Source organism: Gossypium hirsutum, chromosome A12 (assembly GCF_007990345.1).
Source record: "Gossypium hirsutum isolate 1008001.06 chromosome A12, Gossypium_hirsutum_v2.1, whole genome shotgun sequence".
NCBI classification, from domain to species: Eukaryota; Viridiplantae; Streptophyta; class Magnoliopsida; order Malvales; family Malvaceae; genus Gossypium; species Gossypium hirsutum.
The window spans coordinates 77,910,821-77,924,306 of record NC_053435.1 but is presented as its reverse complement, the minus strand read 5'-3'; the positions used below and the strand labels follow the sequence as shown (position 1 = coordinate 77,924,306).

The window sequence follows — 13,486 nt, the reverse complement described above, 5'->3', positions numbered from 1 at the left end:
TTATTTTATTTTCCATCGTATTTTATTTAAATAAGAATTTGGGTCACTTAATTCTAACAGTTTTCTTTGTAGTGGAGAAGGTTCTCTGAATCTCTATGACTGGTTTCAAAGCACTTGGGTTTTCCTCTCAAATCTGAATCATTTTTATAAGGAGAAGGAAGCTGTTTTTAGCTGGTATTTGTGGATGTTCTCTTTTTTGTTTGAAGGTTAGAGTGGGTTTTGTTTTTTTGTTTTTTGGTTTTTAGAATGTTTTTATGTGAGCATTTATGGTTTTAGACGTTTGGTCGGTTTCTTTTTTGTTTTTCTTGCTGTTTGTTTTTATTATTTTACTTGTTCCAGTGATATTTGTCTTTTCTGCTTTATTTTGATGTAACCACCTGGCACTTCGAGCCTGTGCTAATAATATCAGTCTTTTCATTCAAAAAAAAAGAAACTTTAGCTAACAAAGAATCCCTTTTTAAGAGGTTGACCTAAGATGCTCTCCGCTTGCCTAGCAATGTGAAACCCTTCTACAAGAAATTGATGCATAAACAATTGTAAGTATTGAATAATTTCAAGTTTTAGATTACTTACAAAGATACTTAAGGCATATGGTTCAGGAAGTGGCAATTGATTCAGTAGGCTGACAAACTGATCATGTAATTGCTTTATTGTCCCTTATTATTTCAAAGTCACCAACTCAGCTGTAAGATCTTTGAAGATGCTAGATCCAAACCGTTCCCTCATACTATGGGCATAACAATCCCAATCCAACAAGTGAAGCTCTCCGTGTTTTGGGGCATAGAAGTGATGCTAGTCCAAAATTCTCCCTTCCAAATGCATCATGATGGTCCAAATCTTGTCACTTCAGCCACTCCTTCAACCACAAAATATTGTTCAAGCTTTGACCATCAACCTCTGAAGTTAGATCCATCAAATCGTGGGCAATATAGTCTATATGAACGGTCTAATAAGGTTCCATCATAGGATTGAGGCAAGTTAGTCACGCCAATAATGACTAATGGCAGAGGCACCTCCAAAGGGTCCTTAGGAGGAAATCCAGGTGGTGGCCCTCCCAAGATGCCTTTGCCTTTTGTTTGTGTTGTTGTTACGTTGTTGGAAGAGTTTGAATTGCCAAAATATTGCTAACAAAGGTTATGAAGTTCCAAATGCATCTCACACTTAAACTCGTGCTTGAATTCCTATAGCTGAGCCTTGAGCTTTACTTCCACCTTAGCATCAAGTTGAGACAACTCTTCTTGGACCTTTATCATCTCCTACTACAACACACCCACGTCCTTCTATAACCGCATAGTAACACCCTCCTCGGCCATCGAGAAATGTTGAAACTCTGATACCTTTGATAAACATAAAACCAAAAAAGAGAGGAACAAGAGAAGAAAAAGAGAGAGAATCAGAAAAGAAAGAAAAGAGGAGAAACTTAATGAAAATTGTGATAACTAATTGCATAACCTCCCACCCAAAATACAACTGAAAATATCTGGAAAAGAAAAGAAATAAAAACAGTTTAAAATTGTTAAAACTAACGGTATGGATGCTACACAAAAACGCCCTGTTTTCATTAAAGCTTGTTGCGCACCTTTTCATTAATTCAAACTAAAATGCACCATTTGCCCCTTTTCCTCTTTTAAGTTTTCATATCTTAGATTTAACCCGTATCATTTTGTATTTTGTGTGAAGTTGATAGCTGATATTAGCTCTCTACTTCTTTAATATATACAGACAAAGGGAACCAAGATTTCCGGTATTGTTTGAAAATCTGGAGTGTGCTCCATTTAGATTTATAAAGGTGTATCGTTTCCGATGTGCTGGATTCATTGTTTTAATAATTATAGAAAAAGGAAAGTAGATGTTCAAATTCTTGAAAATGCGTTGTTTTAATAATAGGTAGATCAAATGCCTGCTTACAGTATTGAACTTCAATGTTCTTATGGATAAACGAGGTCCGATATTCAGCTTTCGCTTTGACGGTCCTTGCCTTACCTTGCTTTGGAGCATTGAATACTTATCAAGCTTCCCCCATCTACATCTTTCGATTGTACCCGGTATGGACAAATATAAATCTGTTGATGTTTGTTGACTCACTTTTTCTCTCTTCTTTCAGACTTGATCAATCGGCTCCAGTATCTCCAGATGAATCAGGGAAAAATACAACCGAAAGGGTCGCATTAAGATGTTTAGAGGAGCTAATTGTCCCTGAAAATGGTGTCTGACATGTTGCTCCTCCTGATTCAAGAGTTAAGTTTGATATTTCAGTTCTCCAACAAATATTGCAGGAGGTAAAATTATACACCATTCATATTCCCATCTCAGCATTGCTTTATGAACTTCAGGTTGTTTTGAAATACATTGCAAGTTACAAATGTCTTTGTTTATCAGGTCTCATTTTCGAAACTGAAAAAGGCTGGACCCGAGCTTTTGAGATGGGATGTTCAACCCTTTATTATGCATAAAAAGGCCCTCTTACCTAAATGTTCATTAGAACAAGTCAGAATTTCATGTCTTTGTTTCTGTTGCAATGATGAGAAATGGGGTATCAATCTTCATTCATTTAGTTTCTTTTAGCGCTCATGTTTTTATTTATTTATCATTACTTTCTTGACCCTTTTTCAAACAGTTGAAAGGTGATATAAAGAAGTTTGATTGCTTGCATGGTGATAAGCAGATGGAAGATGAGTCAGGAATTACTATTAAAGTTAATAAAATAGACGGTTGTCATTTGGGACATGATTCTCAAGCAGGTGAAGGTGAAGAAGATGTGCATGTTGCCACAAGGACCTTTGAGCATCCTTGTATGGATCAGCTATATGAAAATGAAGATGAGCGGCTTAATATTGCCATAAAGAGGAGTCTTTTCTTAAGTTCGCAGAGCAGACCAAGTAAAAATCCTGTTGGGAAAGCTGGCCCTACAAAACAGAACTTATGTGTCAAGTGTAACCTAAGCGGCAAGGTTTTGATCTGTGGTTCTAGTGATTCTGCAGTCGCGGTTCACAGAAGCTGCTTGGGTTCTACTGCAAGATATGACGATAAGGGCAACTTCTTGTGCCCTTTCTGTGCTTGTTCTCTTTCCAACTCAAAGTATTTGGAAGGCAAGGACAGGATCATCTTGGCAAGGAAGCATGTAGTTGCACTCGTGGAGCTTTGTTAAAAAAAACTTGCTGGTAAACAGAGGAACCGGGATACCATGCCAGCAAAATCCTCGCCAAAATATGGAGATTTATGATTCTAGTTATGTCGAAAATGGTGCATTGCCAAAGGGTTGGGACTTAACTCAGTGGTGTCCAGTTTCTAACTCATGTATATTTTGTTGAGGATCTTCTTCCTCCTTTGAACATTTCCTACAACTTAAATCACAAAGCACCATTATAGGGTTGATCTTGGTGTGTTTTAACATTGAATGAAACCTGAGCAAATTCATGTGCTAAAATTAATTAAAAATAACTTTAAAAGAACATAGCATATAGCATGATTTTCTTCATTGAAAGAACCAAATAAGTTCAAATACAACATTGACTGGATGAGGTTTCACCTGCCCACCAGCACTTATACATCTTAACTCATCTTTACAAAACCGTAACAAGAAAGGAAAGCAAAAAAATAATTAGAAAAAGGTGCCATCACCATCACCATCACCATCTTTCTCCACCTCTTCTCTTCTCTTCAATGCAAAGGATTTTCTTCCCAGCATGTATACAGGCTTTTATGTTAAAATGGATTGAACACTCTTTTACCCTTCGTTCAAGCAAATTAAAAACTGCAGTCTATTGATGAAAGAACCAAGACTGCAAGTAGATGACAGTATAAAACACAAAGCTATTTGAAAGTAAAGTCGCATTAGCCATCAATCCCTTGCTGCTATCTAATGCATTTTCAAAGGTAAATGAGCCATTGTTAGAAAGTTCACACAATGGGAATGCTGTCACCGTTATTATGATGCATTTGCTTTTGTACTGCTTTAACTGCTATCACTCTTGCTGCAGTAGCTGCTCTATTAGCTGCAGCTACTGCCTTGTTTACTCTCTCATCTACCTTCGCCACATCATAAGCTTTCTCTGCTGCCCTTCGAGCCTCCTGCTCATAACATAAACAAGAAATAAGTCATCATCATCAAGTTTCACACTGTCACATTCCGTCTGATACGACGGGAAAATGATGAAAACTGTAAGGGCGAATTGCATCGCATCCAAGGGCATAATTCATAATAACAAAACAAGCCACGGAAAATTTTGCATTTTTCAAGTGACACAAGGCCTAAAAGTATTAGGCCTTTCTTCTACACATTTTCTACAATACATATTATATACAAATTACACAAGGCTGAGCAATTATTTTCCCCCTCTACTGCACCAAATACCTCTTCATTGATATTTAAAAAGAAATACCAGTGGAAGTTAAAAGCAGAAAAGCATAAGTACCTGCACCACATTTAGCACTTTAGAATGATAAACAGCAACAGGAGATACGGGATATGAAGTGCTCTGTGTACTTGGGACATCAAGAATGCCATTTTGCCAATGTCCAGATTGTGTTTCCCCGTTTCGAAATGTATACATTCCAAGCCCTTGTCGTCTACCCTCATGCCAAGCCCCTCGTACCTATGGCCATTTGCAAAGCAATAGACACCAAATCCATGCATCTTGTCTGCAAAATATTCCCCAGCATATGTATCTCCATTCCTAAATAAAACAATCAAAAGGTTCATATCCAGAATGAGTTGGTTAAAGACAATACTATGGCAAGAAACATATAGCTAGTTTTGAATGACAAAGGCAACCCGGACATCACAAAGCTTTATTTAAACATAAACTAACTTCCCTATGTTGTACCTATCTGCTACTCAAGCCAACCATGTAAGAACAGGGCAGAAAATGAACAAAGTTCTCAATCAACCGGCAATTAAAGCAACAAACAGAAACTAAAAACTATTCCTAGCATAAGCCAAGAAAGATATAAACAATAACAAATCAATAAACCAATCTTTATGCTACCTAAAATGGTAATGTCCAAGTCCATGCTTGACTCCCCATTTGAATTCCCCAACATATCGACTTCCATCCTCACATGTATGAATTCCACAGCCATGGCTCTGCCCATTCAACCACTCTCCTGCATAAACATCCCCAGTATAGAACCTATAGACCCCAAATCCATGCCTAAGACCCTGCCTATACTGTCCACGATACCGGCTTCCTCTAGTCCACGTTTCAACCCCATAGCCGTCATACTTCCCATCCACCCAATCACCCTCGTATCGTCCACTCATATAATAGTAATATACACCACTCCCTGAACACTTCCCCTTATGAAACTCCCCTTCATAAACGTCTCCGTTGCTATAAACTTGAACCCAACACCCCGAATTTGCTCTCTTTTCGGATTTTGGTCGAGATCCAACGGACCATAACACTGGAAAATGAGACCTTGAGAATGAAGATGACGATTTGAGCTTAATTGGAAAGGAACGGGATATGAACAAACAAATTGAAGGGAGGCGTGGGAGGGCAAGGTTAAGGGAAAAAAGAAGGGCAGCTGAGAAAGCAAAAGCGGATAGGAAGTCGAGTAAAAAAGAGTGGCTTGGGTGCGAAACTAAGAAGTAGAAGAAAGGAAGAGATAAAAGAAGGATTAAACGTAGGTGAACTCGGAGCCGACGTAGGTTCTTGAAACGACGGAGAATCCTATAAACGAAGGATTTAGCAGCAATGGAGAAGGAAAAAAAAGAAGTGGTATTTTGGGAATTGAAATGACGGGGCGTCGTAAAGCGGTACAAAGTAGGGGATTTGGTAAGAGAACGCGTCTGGGTCAAAAGGGGTCTCTTGTAAGGGGTCGGAGAAGAGGAAGAAGATGGAGGAGGCGGAGGAGCAATTGTGCCATTTTCTGGAGGGTTCTGGGTAATTATCTGAGGGAAAACCGAAATCGGTGTGGTAACGGTGACCGTTTCCGCCGCTGTTGCATCGGATTTCTGTTGTAAACGATGATGGTAATTAAAATGCTTCTGAAGGTGATGAAGTGGGAGTTGATGATGATGAACGGTGGAGGGTTTAGGATTGAAATCGGAAGAGACACCGCTGCTTTCTTTCCCGATCTGAAGTTCAGATTTCTTGTGATGCATTACATACGTACAAATAACACTTGCTAATAAAAAAGAGTTTAGCCCTTTCGGAATCGAATTGGGAAATTCTCTCAATCACCCTTTCCTTCTATTTCTAATCTTTCCTGGCTTTTCAAGCAGAGAAGCCTTTCTTGGGAATTTTTTTTTCAAAAGAGGAGCGTGGAATTTCTGGTTTAATTTTAAACCCATAGACCGACCTTTTTCCTTTTTCTGAATCCCCCTTTGAATTAAACTCTTATTACTCAAAATGCCACTCCTTTTTTTAGGTTTTTGATGAATGGGTTGTAAAACTATCGGATGTTAATTTCTTTATTTGAAAAAACAATCAAATCCTAGATTTAATTACTGCATAAACTATACATAGCACACCTCATGTAATATGTTAATTTTTTTAGCAGAAATAAACGAGAAAAATAATAAAATCACATAACTCTACTTAAAAAATCATCATATAATTGTAATATCTCTTTATTAAAATTAGAAGATTCTCAAAAAGTTTACTTTTCTATTGCAAAATTTCGAGTTATCTAAATTCTGTAATAAGTCAGTTTTCAACAATAGAGAATGATAAAAAAGTAAATTAAATTTTCTATAAAAATTTATCAAACATATAGAAACTAATTTACGGTCTAACTCATAATATAACTTCTATGATACTTTTACCCATTCTAAAACTATATTTTTTGTACATATATTAAAGTACCACCTTAATAATACCTTCAAAAAATAATATTTTGGTCTAGTAATTGTATTGAATAAAAAAAAACAATCCTTAATTTTAATTATTTATTGTTAAACCATTAATCTAATTTTGTTATTATAGTTTTTGTCTCAGTATATATATATACCAGATTATTTAACAATAGAGTTTATTTCTTTAAATTATTAAATTAATATAAACAATAATTCTCCTACTCTTTCGTCCAACTCCCTTCAAATAAGGGCTACTCATTTCTCTCAATACGATGCGACTCAACATGCAATACAATTAACATGACAACCAGCTCCCGTGTTTGGTTTATTGGATTCGTAAGAATTATTTACTACATACATGTAATAATGATTTATTCTTGTCAAGAACTCTTTATATGTGTGACAATAATTTACTCTTACCCAAAACGTAGGAATAATACAAACAACAACAAGAATAAAAAAACACTACAGAACAATGAAACAGTGAATATATCATATAACTGGCTTTCTTATTGTTTTTGTTTTTTGGTTATTGAATACAAATCCAGAGGAAGCTCATTTGTTAGAGTTATATATAGAGAAAAAGGCGAAATGTGTAGTCAAAAGTCAACAAAGGGTGGAAAGGATATCTCAGCTAAACCACAAAAACAGATCCTGAACCCCCCCCCCCGCCCCAACAACAACGCATGAAAAGCAAAAAAGTAAATTATGTTTTCAAACGCTCTGTGAGTTTAATTGTAGACAGATTCCTTCTGCTATTTCTTCATTCCCATACCTGTTTTTTTTTATGGAATCCCACTTCAGCTTGCATGTTAGGCCATGATAGGCTCAAGTTAAAATCGTCATCCCGCTCAAAACAACTTACAGAAAATATTACATGATCTCAGGGCTTGTGGATCTTGAACCCAAAAACTCTTGGGGTATAGTTTTGTGTTGGCTTTTGTGGTTTTAGGTGCCCATACGTCATCAGAAATAGATGTGGAAATGTCGTTCCGAAATAAGCTCCATCCATATCTTGTTAATGTCAAGAAAATCATAACCATGCTGAACAACAAAGCAAACATGAAATAAAACAAGTCATACCAATGTTAAACTCCACCTATGCTACATATGCATATGCACATATATATACCGGTGTCTCCCACTAATGTAGGTACTCTTCTGACCCACCAAACCCAATCATCAAATGTAGGGGAAGGATGTGATTGAGAAGTTAAAAACTGATTAAGGAAAGAATGTATTGAAATACATACATCCAAATAATGCCAATTCTGATTGTCATCATAAAATTAGCACAACTACTCCAATCCACCAAATTAATCCACTTAGATAAAAAAAAAGTCATGATTGCATTTTGGCCCCTTTAGTCAAAAAATGGGCAAATTAGTCCCTTTATAAAGCAATCTGGTCTTCTATTAAAAATCTCATGTTTCTACCTTTAAAATTTGGTCTCCGTACGTCAATATGAAGTACATGTGGCACACCAAATGTCATTATCTGGTTATTTTGTCAGCCACGACAATTTTTCACAATACAATGGGATGAAATTTTTAATAGGAGGGACCAATTTGCTTTTTGATCTAATTTACAAGGACTAGTTTGCCCATTTTTTGGGTAAAAGAGGCAAAATACAATCTAACTCTTACTATAGGGGCCACCATGGTTCTTTTACAGCATACAAACACATGCAGGACAGAGGGTAGTCCAAAACATAAGTAGTCTTGGTAGGATATGTGTTTTTATTTCACAAGTGTACCATCTTAGAGAAACAAAACTATAGGTATTTTAGTCCTCAAAGCCAGTCAAATTAGAAAATTTCAAGGAAGAAATAATAAAAAGTTAAAATTCTAGATGAAATAGAAAGGATACTTCCTTGATACTTGGATCGAGGATAATATATATCTTCGCATTTAGGACAGTAGATTTTCACCGTACTTGAACGAGGAATATCTGACCGACCAACTGGGAGACAAGGTTGTCCACAACAATAAACTCTTGGGCATCTCCCAAAGTCATAGCTTTTGTATTTCTCCAACTGAAATTGAAGTTGCAAGCAGAGCTTCAAACATGACAAACTCAACATAAAGCAAAAAGAAAGAATAAGTTAAATAACAGCAAATTTACCATAGCAGACATTCCCTTGCTAGTTAATATGTAACGAACATGTATAAGACCATACAACATCTCAGCTGCCGATTCAACCAATTCATTCTGTTCTTCAGTGAACATATCACCTATAAAATCCGAAAGACAGATGATACAAATGATATCAAGCAATAAAAAATGTGTGAAAAGCAAATGCTAACATTATCACTGCAAGCTATATGGTTGGAAATGCTATACAAACACAAGCTTTAAACCAATTGCAACAATCAACTTCCTCAATTCATTCAGTGTAACGCTTTTTAAAAACATGAGCTTGTGATTTTGGAAATGCTACAAAGGTTAGCTGTCTCATGCCGGTAAAAGTACCATGAAGGCCCTTATACTAGGAGTCAAATGGCATTGTGCATTTATACTCAAAAAATGAACAAATTAGACCCTGTACATTAAATCAAAGAGCAAGCTAGTCATTTCTATTAAAAATTTCATCTATTTCTATTGATAAAAACTAACGTGACTGACAGAATAACCAGAAAGTTACATGTGGTGGGCCACGTATACCTCATTCTGACATACAGGGACCGGTTTTTAATAGTAGAAATGGATGAAATTTTTAATAGAAATGACTAGCTTGCTCTTTGATTTAATGTACAGGGTCTAATTTGCTCTTTGATTTAATATATAGAGACTGATTTGCCTATTATCCGACTCCTAGGGCTTCCATGATACTTTTTCGTCTCACACCTTATTTCCCAAAAAACTTCCATCGGCTATCTAAAATTCTTACCGGGACAAAACACACAATGAAGAACCACAAACAAGATTTTATGTATTTATGAATCAAGTAGGCAGAAACATCTACTAAAGAGCTGTTTAGAATTAGGAAGATGATATCGCATGCCACGGTTGAATACCAAATCAAACAAAGTTCATATGCTGCAATCCATGTCAATGAAATGCTTACAGCTCCATGATACTTTTTTGTCTCACACCTTATTTCCCAGAAAATTTCCATTGGCTATCTAAAATTCTTTCCGGGACAAAATACTCAAGGAAGAACCAAGAACAAGATTTTATGTATCTATGAATCAAGTAGGCAAAAACATCTACTAAAGACAGGTTTAAAATTAGGAAAATGATATCGCATACTACGAGTGAATACTGAATCAAACAAAGTTCATATGCTGCAATCCATGTCAATGAAATGCTTACCATGAGAAGATTCAACGTCCAATATTAAATCCAGCGCATAGTCGTAATAAGGAACTTGACTGGTCAAGCCACAAAGATTGAAATCATCTTGAATGTATTCATCATCAACTTCACAGAAAAACTCATTGCCTCGTAAATTGCAAAACCACGAGATCCAAGACGTGTCGTCTCCATCAGAACCACTAACATCAGATTCTTCACAGTCTGTTTCAGATTCCTCTGCAATCAAGAACAGTAATAACAGGTCATTGAGAAGAATCTCAAATTTAAATTACTTGTTTATCAATCATTATTGACGTTCCAAATAGTTTCTGTTGTGGCTTATGTAAAACATGACAATAAGGTTATAAGAAAGGAATTATAACTAGCTAAAACATGCTAATACTAAGATTTTATCATTAGAGTTCTAAGAAAAAACAAAGCTTATGAGGACATGGCACAAACTTCAACTTTACCAACAACCTATTTTCAGCAAGCCAAAATCCCAAGAATTTTGGCTTCAACAATGCGCTTTGCAAATGGATAAGATTAATAAAACACTTTTTCCCATGGAAATGCACTAACCATCAGAATATTTGGCTTTGGAAAGCGATGCAGAGCGATGATCAAGCTGGGATTTACCAGTGGAAGTTGAAGGAACGGAGGACCTTTCTTTGTCTTTGCTATTCAATCCCCTCGAAGTCGACGAGGGCGACTTCTCTAGATGCTTGTCCAGCACATCACTAATGCGCTTCCGATCCAATGGCCCTCCTTCCCGATCTCTATGACTATACATAACTTCTTTTTTTTAACAACCCAAATTCCAAAAGCTCCCAACTTTTTCGATATTAATACAAAAATTCAAGCTTTTTTGGAGACGAGAAGGAGCCCTAGATTCGAGAAATAAGGGGTTTTACAGAGGAGATGGGAGGATGAAACGGCGGCGATTAATGGAGAATAAAAAAGGGGCTGGTTAGAGACGGTGAAAACTAGGGTTTCTTAATCAGAAAGAAGGATACACGAGCTCCACAAGGTGCTCTGTCTCCCTTGTCTTTCTTGTCCTTGTTGGTGGCTTGGCTTAAGCTTGGTGCTTGTAATGTTTTCTCTCCTTTTCCATTTCCTTTTTCCATTTTTCAATTCTTTTCTTGGCAGATTCTTTTTATTAAATTAATTCCTTAGGATTCCATTGGACAATGCCCAAGCCCATACTCAAGCCATTATAAAAACAGCAAAAATAAAATAAGTTTAAAAAGAAATGTCATTTTCAAGCCTTCTTTGTCATTGATTAACTAGTAGAGTATATTTTAACAATTTGAGTTTTAGGAAAGAGGGGAGAGCTTAGATTGAAGCAGGTATGAAAGGAAAATGGAGGAAAAAACAGAAGGGCTAAATTTGTTGATTTTATCAGTTGTGTTGACTGGATTTGTGGGGTTGCTTTTTCATCTTTACAATGGCGTGTTGTTGAAGCCAAAAAAGCTTAGATTGAAACTTCAAAACCAAGGAATCAAAGGACCATGCCCTTCTTTCTTATCTGGGAATATCCATGAAATGAAAAGGATCCAACTTCAAGCACTGTCTACTGCAAAATCTGCTCACAAGGATCTCAAACCGTATTTTTCTCATCACTGGTTTCCCACTCTATATCCTTACTTAGACAAATGGAGAAATGAATATGGTAGGCATTTTTCTTCCCAATAAAAATGGGGTCTTTTTGCAGTATTTGATAGTTTGCAGATGTAAAATTTTCACTTTTGTGGTGACAGGGTCTATGTTCTTGTATTCAACTGGAAACCTGCAACTACTTTGCACAACAGATATGGAAATGTTGAAAGAAATTGGCTTACACAAGTCATTAAGCTTAGGGAAGCCATCCTATCTAACTAAGGACCGAGGACCTCTGCTAGGACAAGGCATTTTATCGTCCAGTGGCCCCATTTGGTCACACCAACGGAAAATCATAGCTCCTGAGTTCTTTCCTGACAAGGTTAAGGTAAGGTACCCCAACCCTTTCAATGTTCTCATGTTTCATTTTACAAGCATTTCAATCGTGTAATATCAATGCTTATAAAGGGAATGGTGAACCTAATGGTGGATGCTACGATTTCAATGCTAAAATCTTGGGAGAGTAGAGTTGAATGGGAGAAAGGCATTTTAGAGATTATAGTTGATGAGGATTTGAGAAGCTTATCTGCTGATATAATTTCGAGAGCTTGTTTTGGCAGCAATTATTCCAAAGGGGAAGAAATATTCTCAAAGCTAAAAGCACTGCAAATGGATATGGCTAAAACTTACATTGGGATTCCTGGTATGAGGTATATAATTTCACCACGTTCATTCTTCAACTTCATATACATATACATACATATATGAACTTGCTGTTGCAAAATATTGAAGGTACCTGCCAAGTAAAAACAACAGAGAGATATGGAAGTTAGAGAAAGAAATTGACTCGTTGATATTGAGTGTAGTGAATCATTGCACCGAGGAGGCTACACACGGGAAGGATCTTTTACAGATGATACTCGACGGTGCTGAGACCTATGATGATTACAAAGGACTATCTAAGGAGAGGTTCATAGTGAACAATTGCAAAAACATGTATTTTGCTGGTTATGAAACCACAGCTAGTACACTTTCATGGACCTTGATGTTATTAGCTGCATCTCCAGATTGGCAAGCTTGTGTTCGTGCCGAGGTTCTTGAAACTTGTAAAGATGGATTTCTTCTGGATGCTAATGCACTTACAAACATGAAGACGGTATGTCAATGTAACAACAAGCTTTGCATCGATCATCCATTTATGTTTAATGATTGTTTTCCCGATTGGCAGCTCACAATGGTGATTCTAGAGACATTACGCCTATACCCACCTGCAACTTTTGTGATAAGACAAGCGTTGGAAGACATTGATTTCAAAGGCATCATGATCCCCAAAGACATGAACATCCAAATCCCAATCCCAGCTTTACAACAATCTCTTCAGCTATGGGGTCCCGATGCGCACCGGTTCAATCCAGAAAGATTTGCTAATGGGATTGTTGAGGCTTGCAAGGTTCCACAGGCTTACATGCTGTTTGGCATCGGGGCTAGAATATGCACTGGACAACACTTCGCAATGGCAGAACTGAAGGTGGCTCTATCTCTGCTTTTATCTAAGTTTTGCTTCTCTCTATCACCGGCATATGTTCACTCCCCTGCATTCAGGCTGGTTATACAGCCAGAACACGGAGTCCGTCTCCTCATAAAAAGGGTTTAAGGGATTATTAAAAGGTTTTTGAGCCTAAACGTGGAGTATGTCTCCAAGTACAAACATCATGACCTGATGTATTATTGCTTTTATAGAATCTGTGTTGTACTTTTACAAATTCAAAGGTCCAGATTAGTAGAAGA

At 36.8% G+C, this 13,486-nt stretch overlaps 3 protein-coding genes and 1 non-coding gene across 6 annotated transcripts; 2 read left to right on the top strand and 2 right to left on the bottom strand.

Annotated features, from left to right (window-relative positions):
- The first annotated feature begins 993 nt into the window (after nt 1–993).
- On the top strand, nt 994–3,148 carry LOC107921903 (uncharacterized). Its single transcript, XM_016851722.2, has 5 exons — nt 994–1,103; nt 2,105–2,162; nt 2,277–2,279; nt 2,380–2,487; nt 2,618–3,148. The coding sequence occupies exons 1-5, from the start codon at nt 994–996 to the stop codon at nt 3,146–3,148; spliced, it is 810 nt and encodes a 269-aa protein (XP_016707211.2).
- A 294-nt stretch (nt 3,149–3,442) lies between these two features.
- LOC107934094 (uncharacterized) lies at nt 3,443–6,309 on the bottom strand. The gene is made up of 3 exons (XR_005906149.1): nt 4,989–6,309; nt 4,416–4,676; nt 3,443–4,071 (listed from the first exon to the last, which is right to left on the bottom strand). It is a non-coding gene; the product is annotated as an uncharacterized protein (transcript).
- A 983-nt stretch (nt 6,310–7,292) lies between these two features.
- On the bottom strand, nt 7,293–11,283 carry LOC107934074 (putative casein kinase II subunit beta-4). Of its 3 annotated transcripts, none has more exons than XR_005906148.1 (5): nt 10,682–11,226; nt 10,118–10,336; nt 8,927–9,036; nt 7,935–8,837; nt 7,293–7,846 (listed from the first exon to the last, which is right to left on the bottom strand). XR_005906148.1 is itself a non-coding variant. In XM_016866425.2 (5 exons), exons 1-5 carry the CDS (start codon nt 10,890–10,892, stop codon nt 7,686–7,688), a joined length of 780 nt encoding a protein of 259 aa, XP_016721914.2. In that variant the 5' UTR covers nt 10,893–11,283; the 3' UTR covers nt 7,293–7,685. The 3 variants fall into 3 exon arrangements, 2 of the variants coding, with proteins under 2 accessions (XP_016721914.2, XP_016721909.2); XM_016866425.2 differs by having other exon boundaries at nt 7,293–7,816; nt 8,672–8,837; nt 10,739–11,283; XM_016866420.2 differs by having other exon boundaries at nt 7,293–7,816; nt 8,672–8,837; nt 10,682–11,143.
- A 123-nt stretch (nt 11,284–11,406) lies between these two features.
- On the top strand, nt 11,407–13,461 carry LOC107934065 (cytochrome P450 714C2). The gene is made up of 5 exons (XM_016866413.2): nt 11,407–11,771; nt 11,860–12,086; nt 12,167–12,408; nt 12,491–12,854; nt 12,927–13,461. The coding sequence occupies exons 1-5, from the start codon at nt 11,462–11,464 to the stop codon at nt 13,350–13,352; spliced, it is 1,569 nt and encodes a 522-aa protein (XP_016721902.2). The 5' UTR covers nt 11,407–11,461; the 3' UTR covers nt 13,353–13,461.
- The last annotated feature ends 25 nt before the right edge of the window (nt 13,462–13,486 follow it).

Excerpts from the sequence above, each read along its gene's own strand:
- LOC107921903 (XM_016851722.2), top strand. The coding sequence starts at position 994 with ATGACTAATGGCAGAGGCACCTCCAAAGGGTCCTTAGGAGGAAATCCA. Across the intron at positions 1,104-2,104 it reads GTTGTTACGTTGTTGGAAGA|ACTTGATCAATCGGCTCCAG; the intron begins GTTTGAATTGCC and ends CTCTTCTTTCAG. Across the intron at positions 2,488-2,617 it reads CTAAATGTTCATTAGAACAA|TTGAAAGGTGATATAAAGAA; the intron begins GTCAGAATTTCA and ends TTTTTCAAACAG.
- LOC107934074 (XM_016866420.2), bottom strand. The coding sequence starts at position 10,892 with ATGTATAGTCATAGAGATCGGGAAGGAGGGCCATTGGATCGGAAGCGC. Across the intron at positions 10,337-10,681 it reads CAAAGCCAAATATTCTGATG|AGGAATCTGAAACAGACTGT; the intron begins GTTAGTGCATTT and ends TCTTGATTGCAG. Across the intron at positions 8,838-8,926 it reads GCAAGGGAATGTCTGCTATG|TTGGAGAAATACAAAAGCTA; the intron begins GTAAATTTGCTG and ends CTTCAATTTCAG.
- LOC107934065 (XM_016866413.2), top strand. The coding sequence starts at position 11,462 with ATGGAGGAAAAAACAGAAGGGCTAAATTTGTTGATTTTATCAGTTGTG. Across the intron at positions 12,087-12,166 it reads TCTTTCCTGACAAGGTTAAG|GGAATGGTGAACCTAATGGT; the intron begins GTAAGGTACCCC and ends ATGCTTATAAAG. Across the intron at positions 12,409-12,490 it reads ATTGGGATTCCTGGTATGAG|GTACCTGCCAAGTAAAAACA; the intron begins GTATATAATTTC and ends AAAATATTGAAG.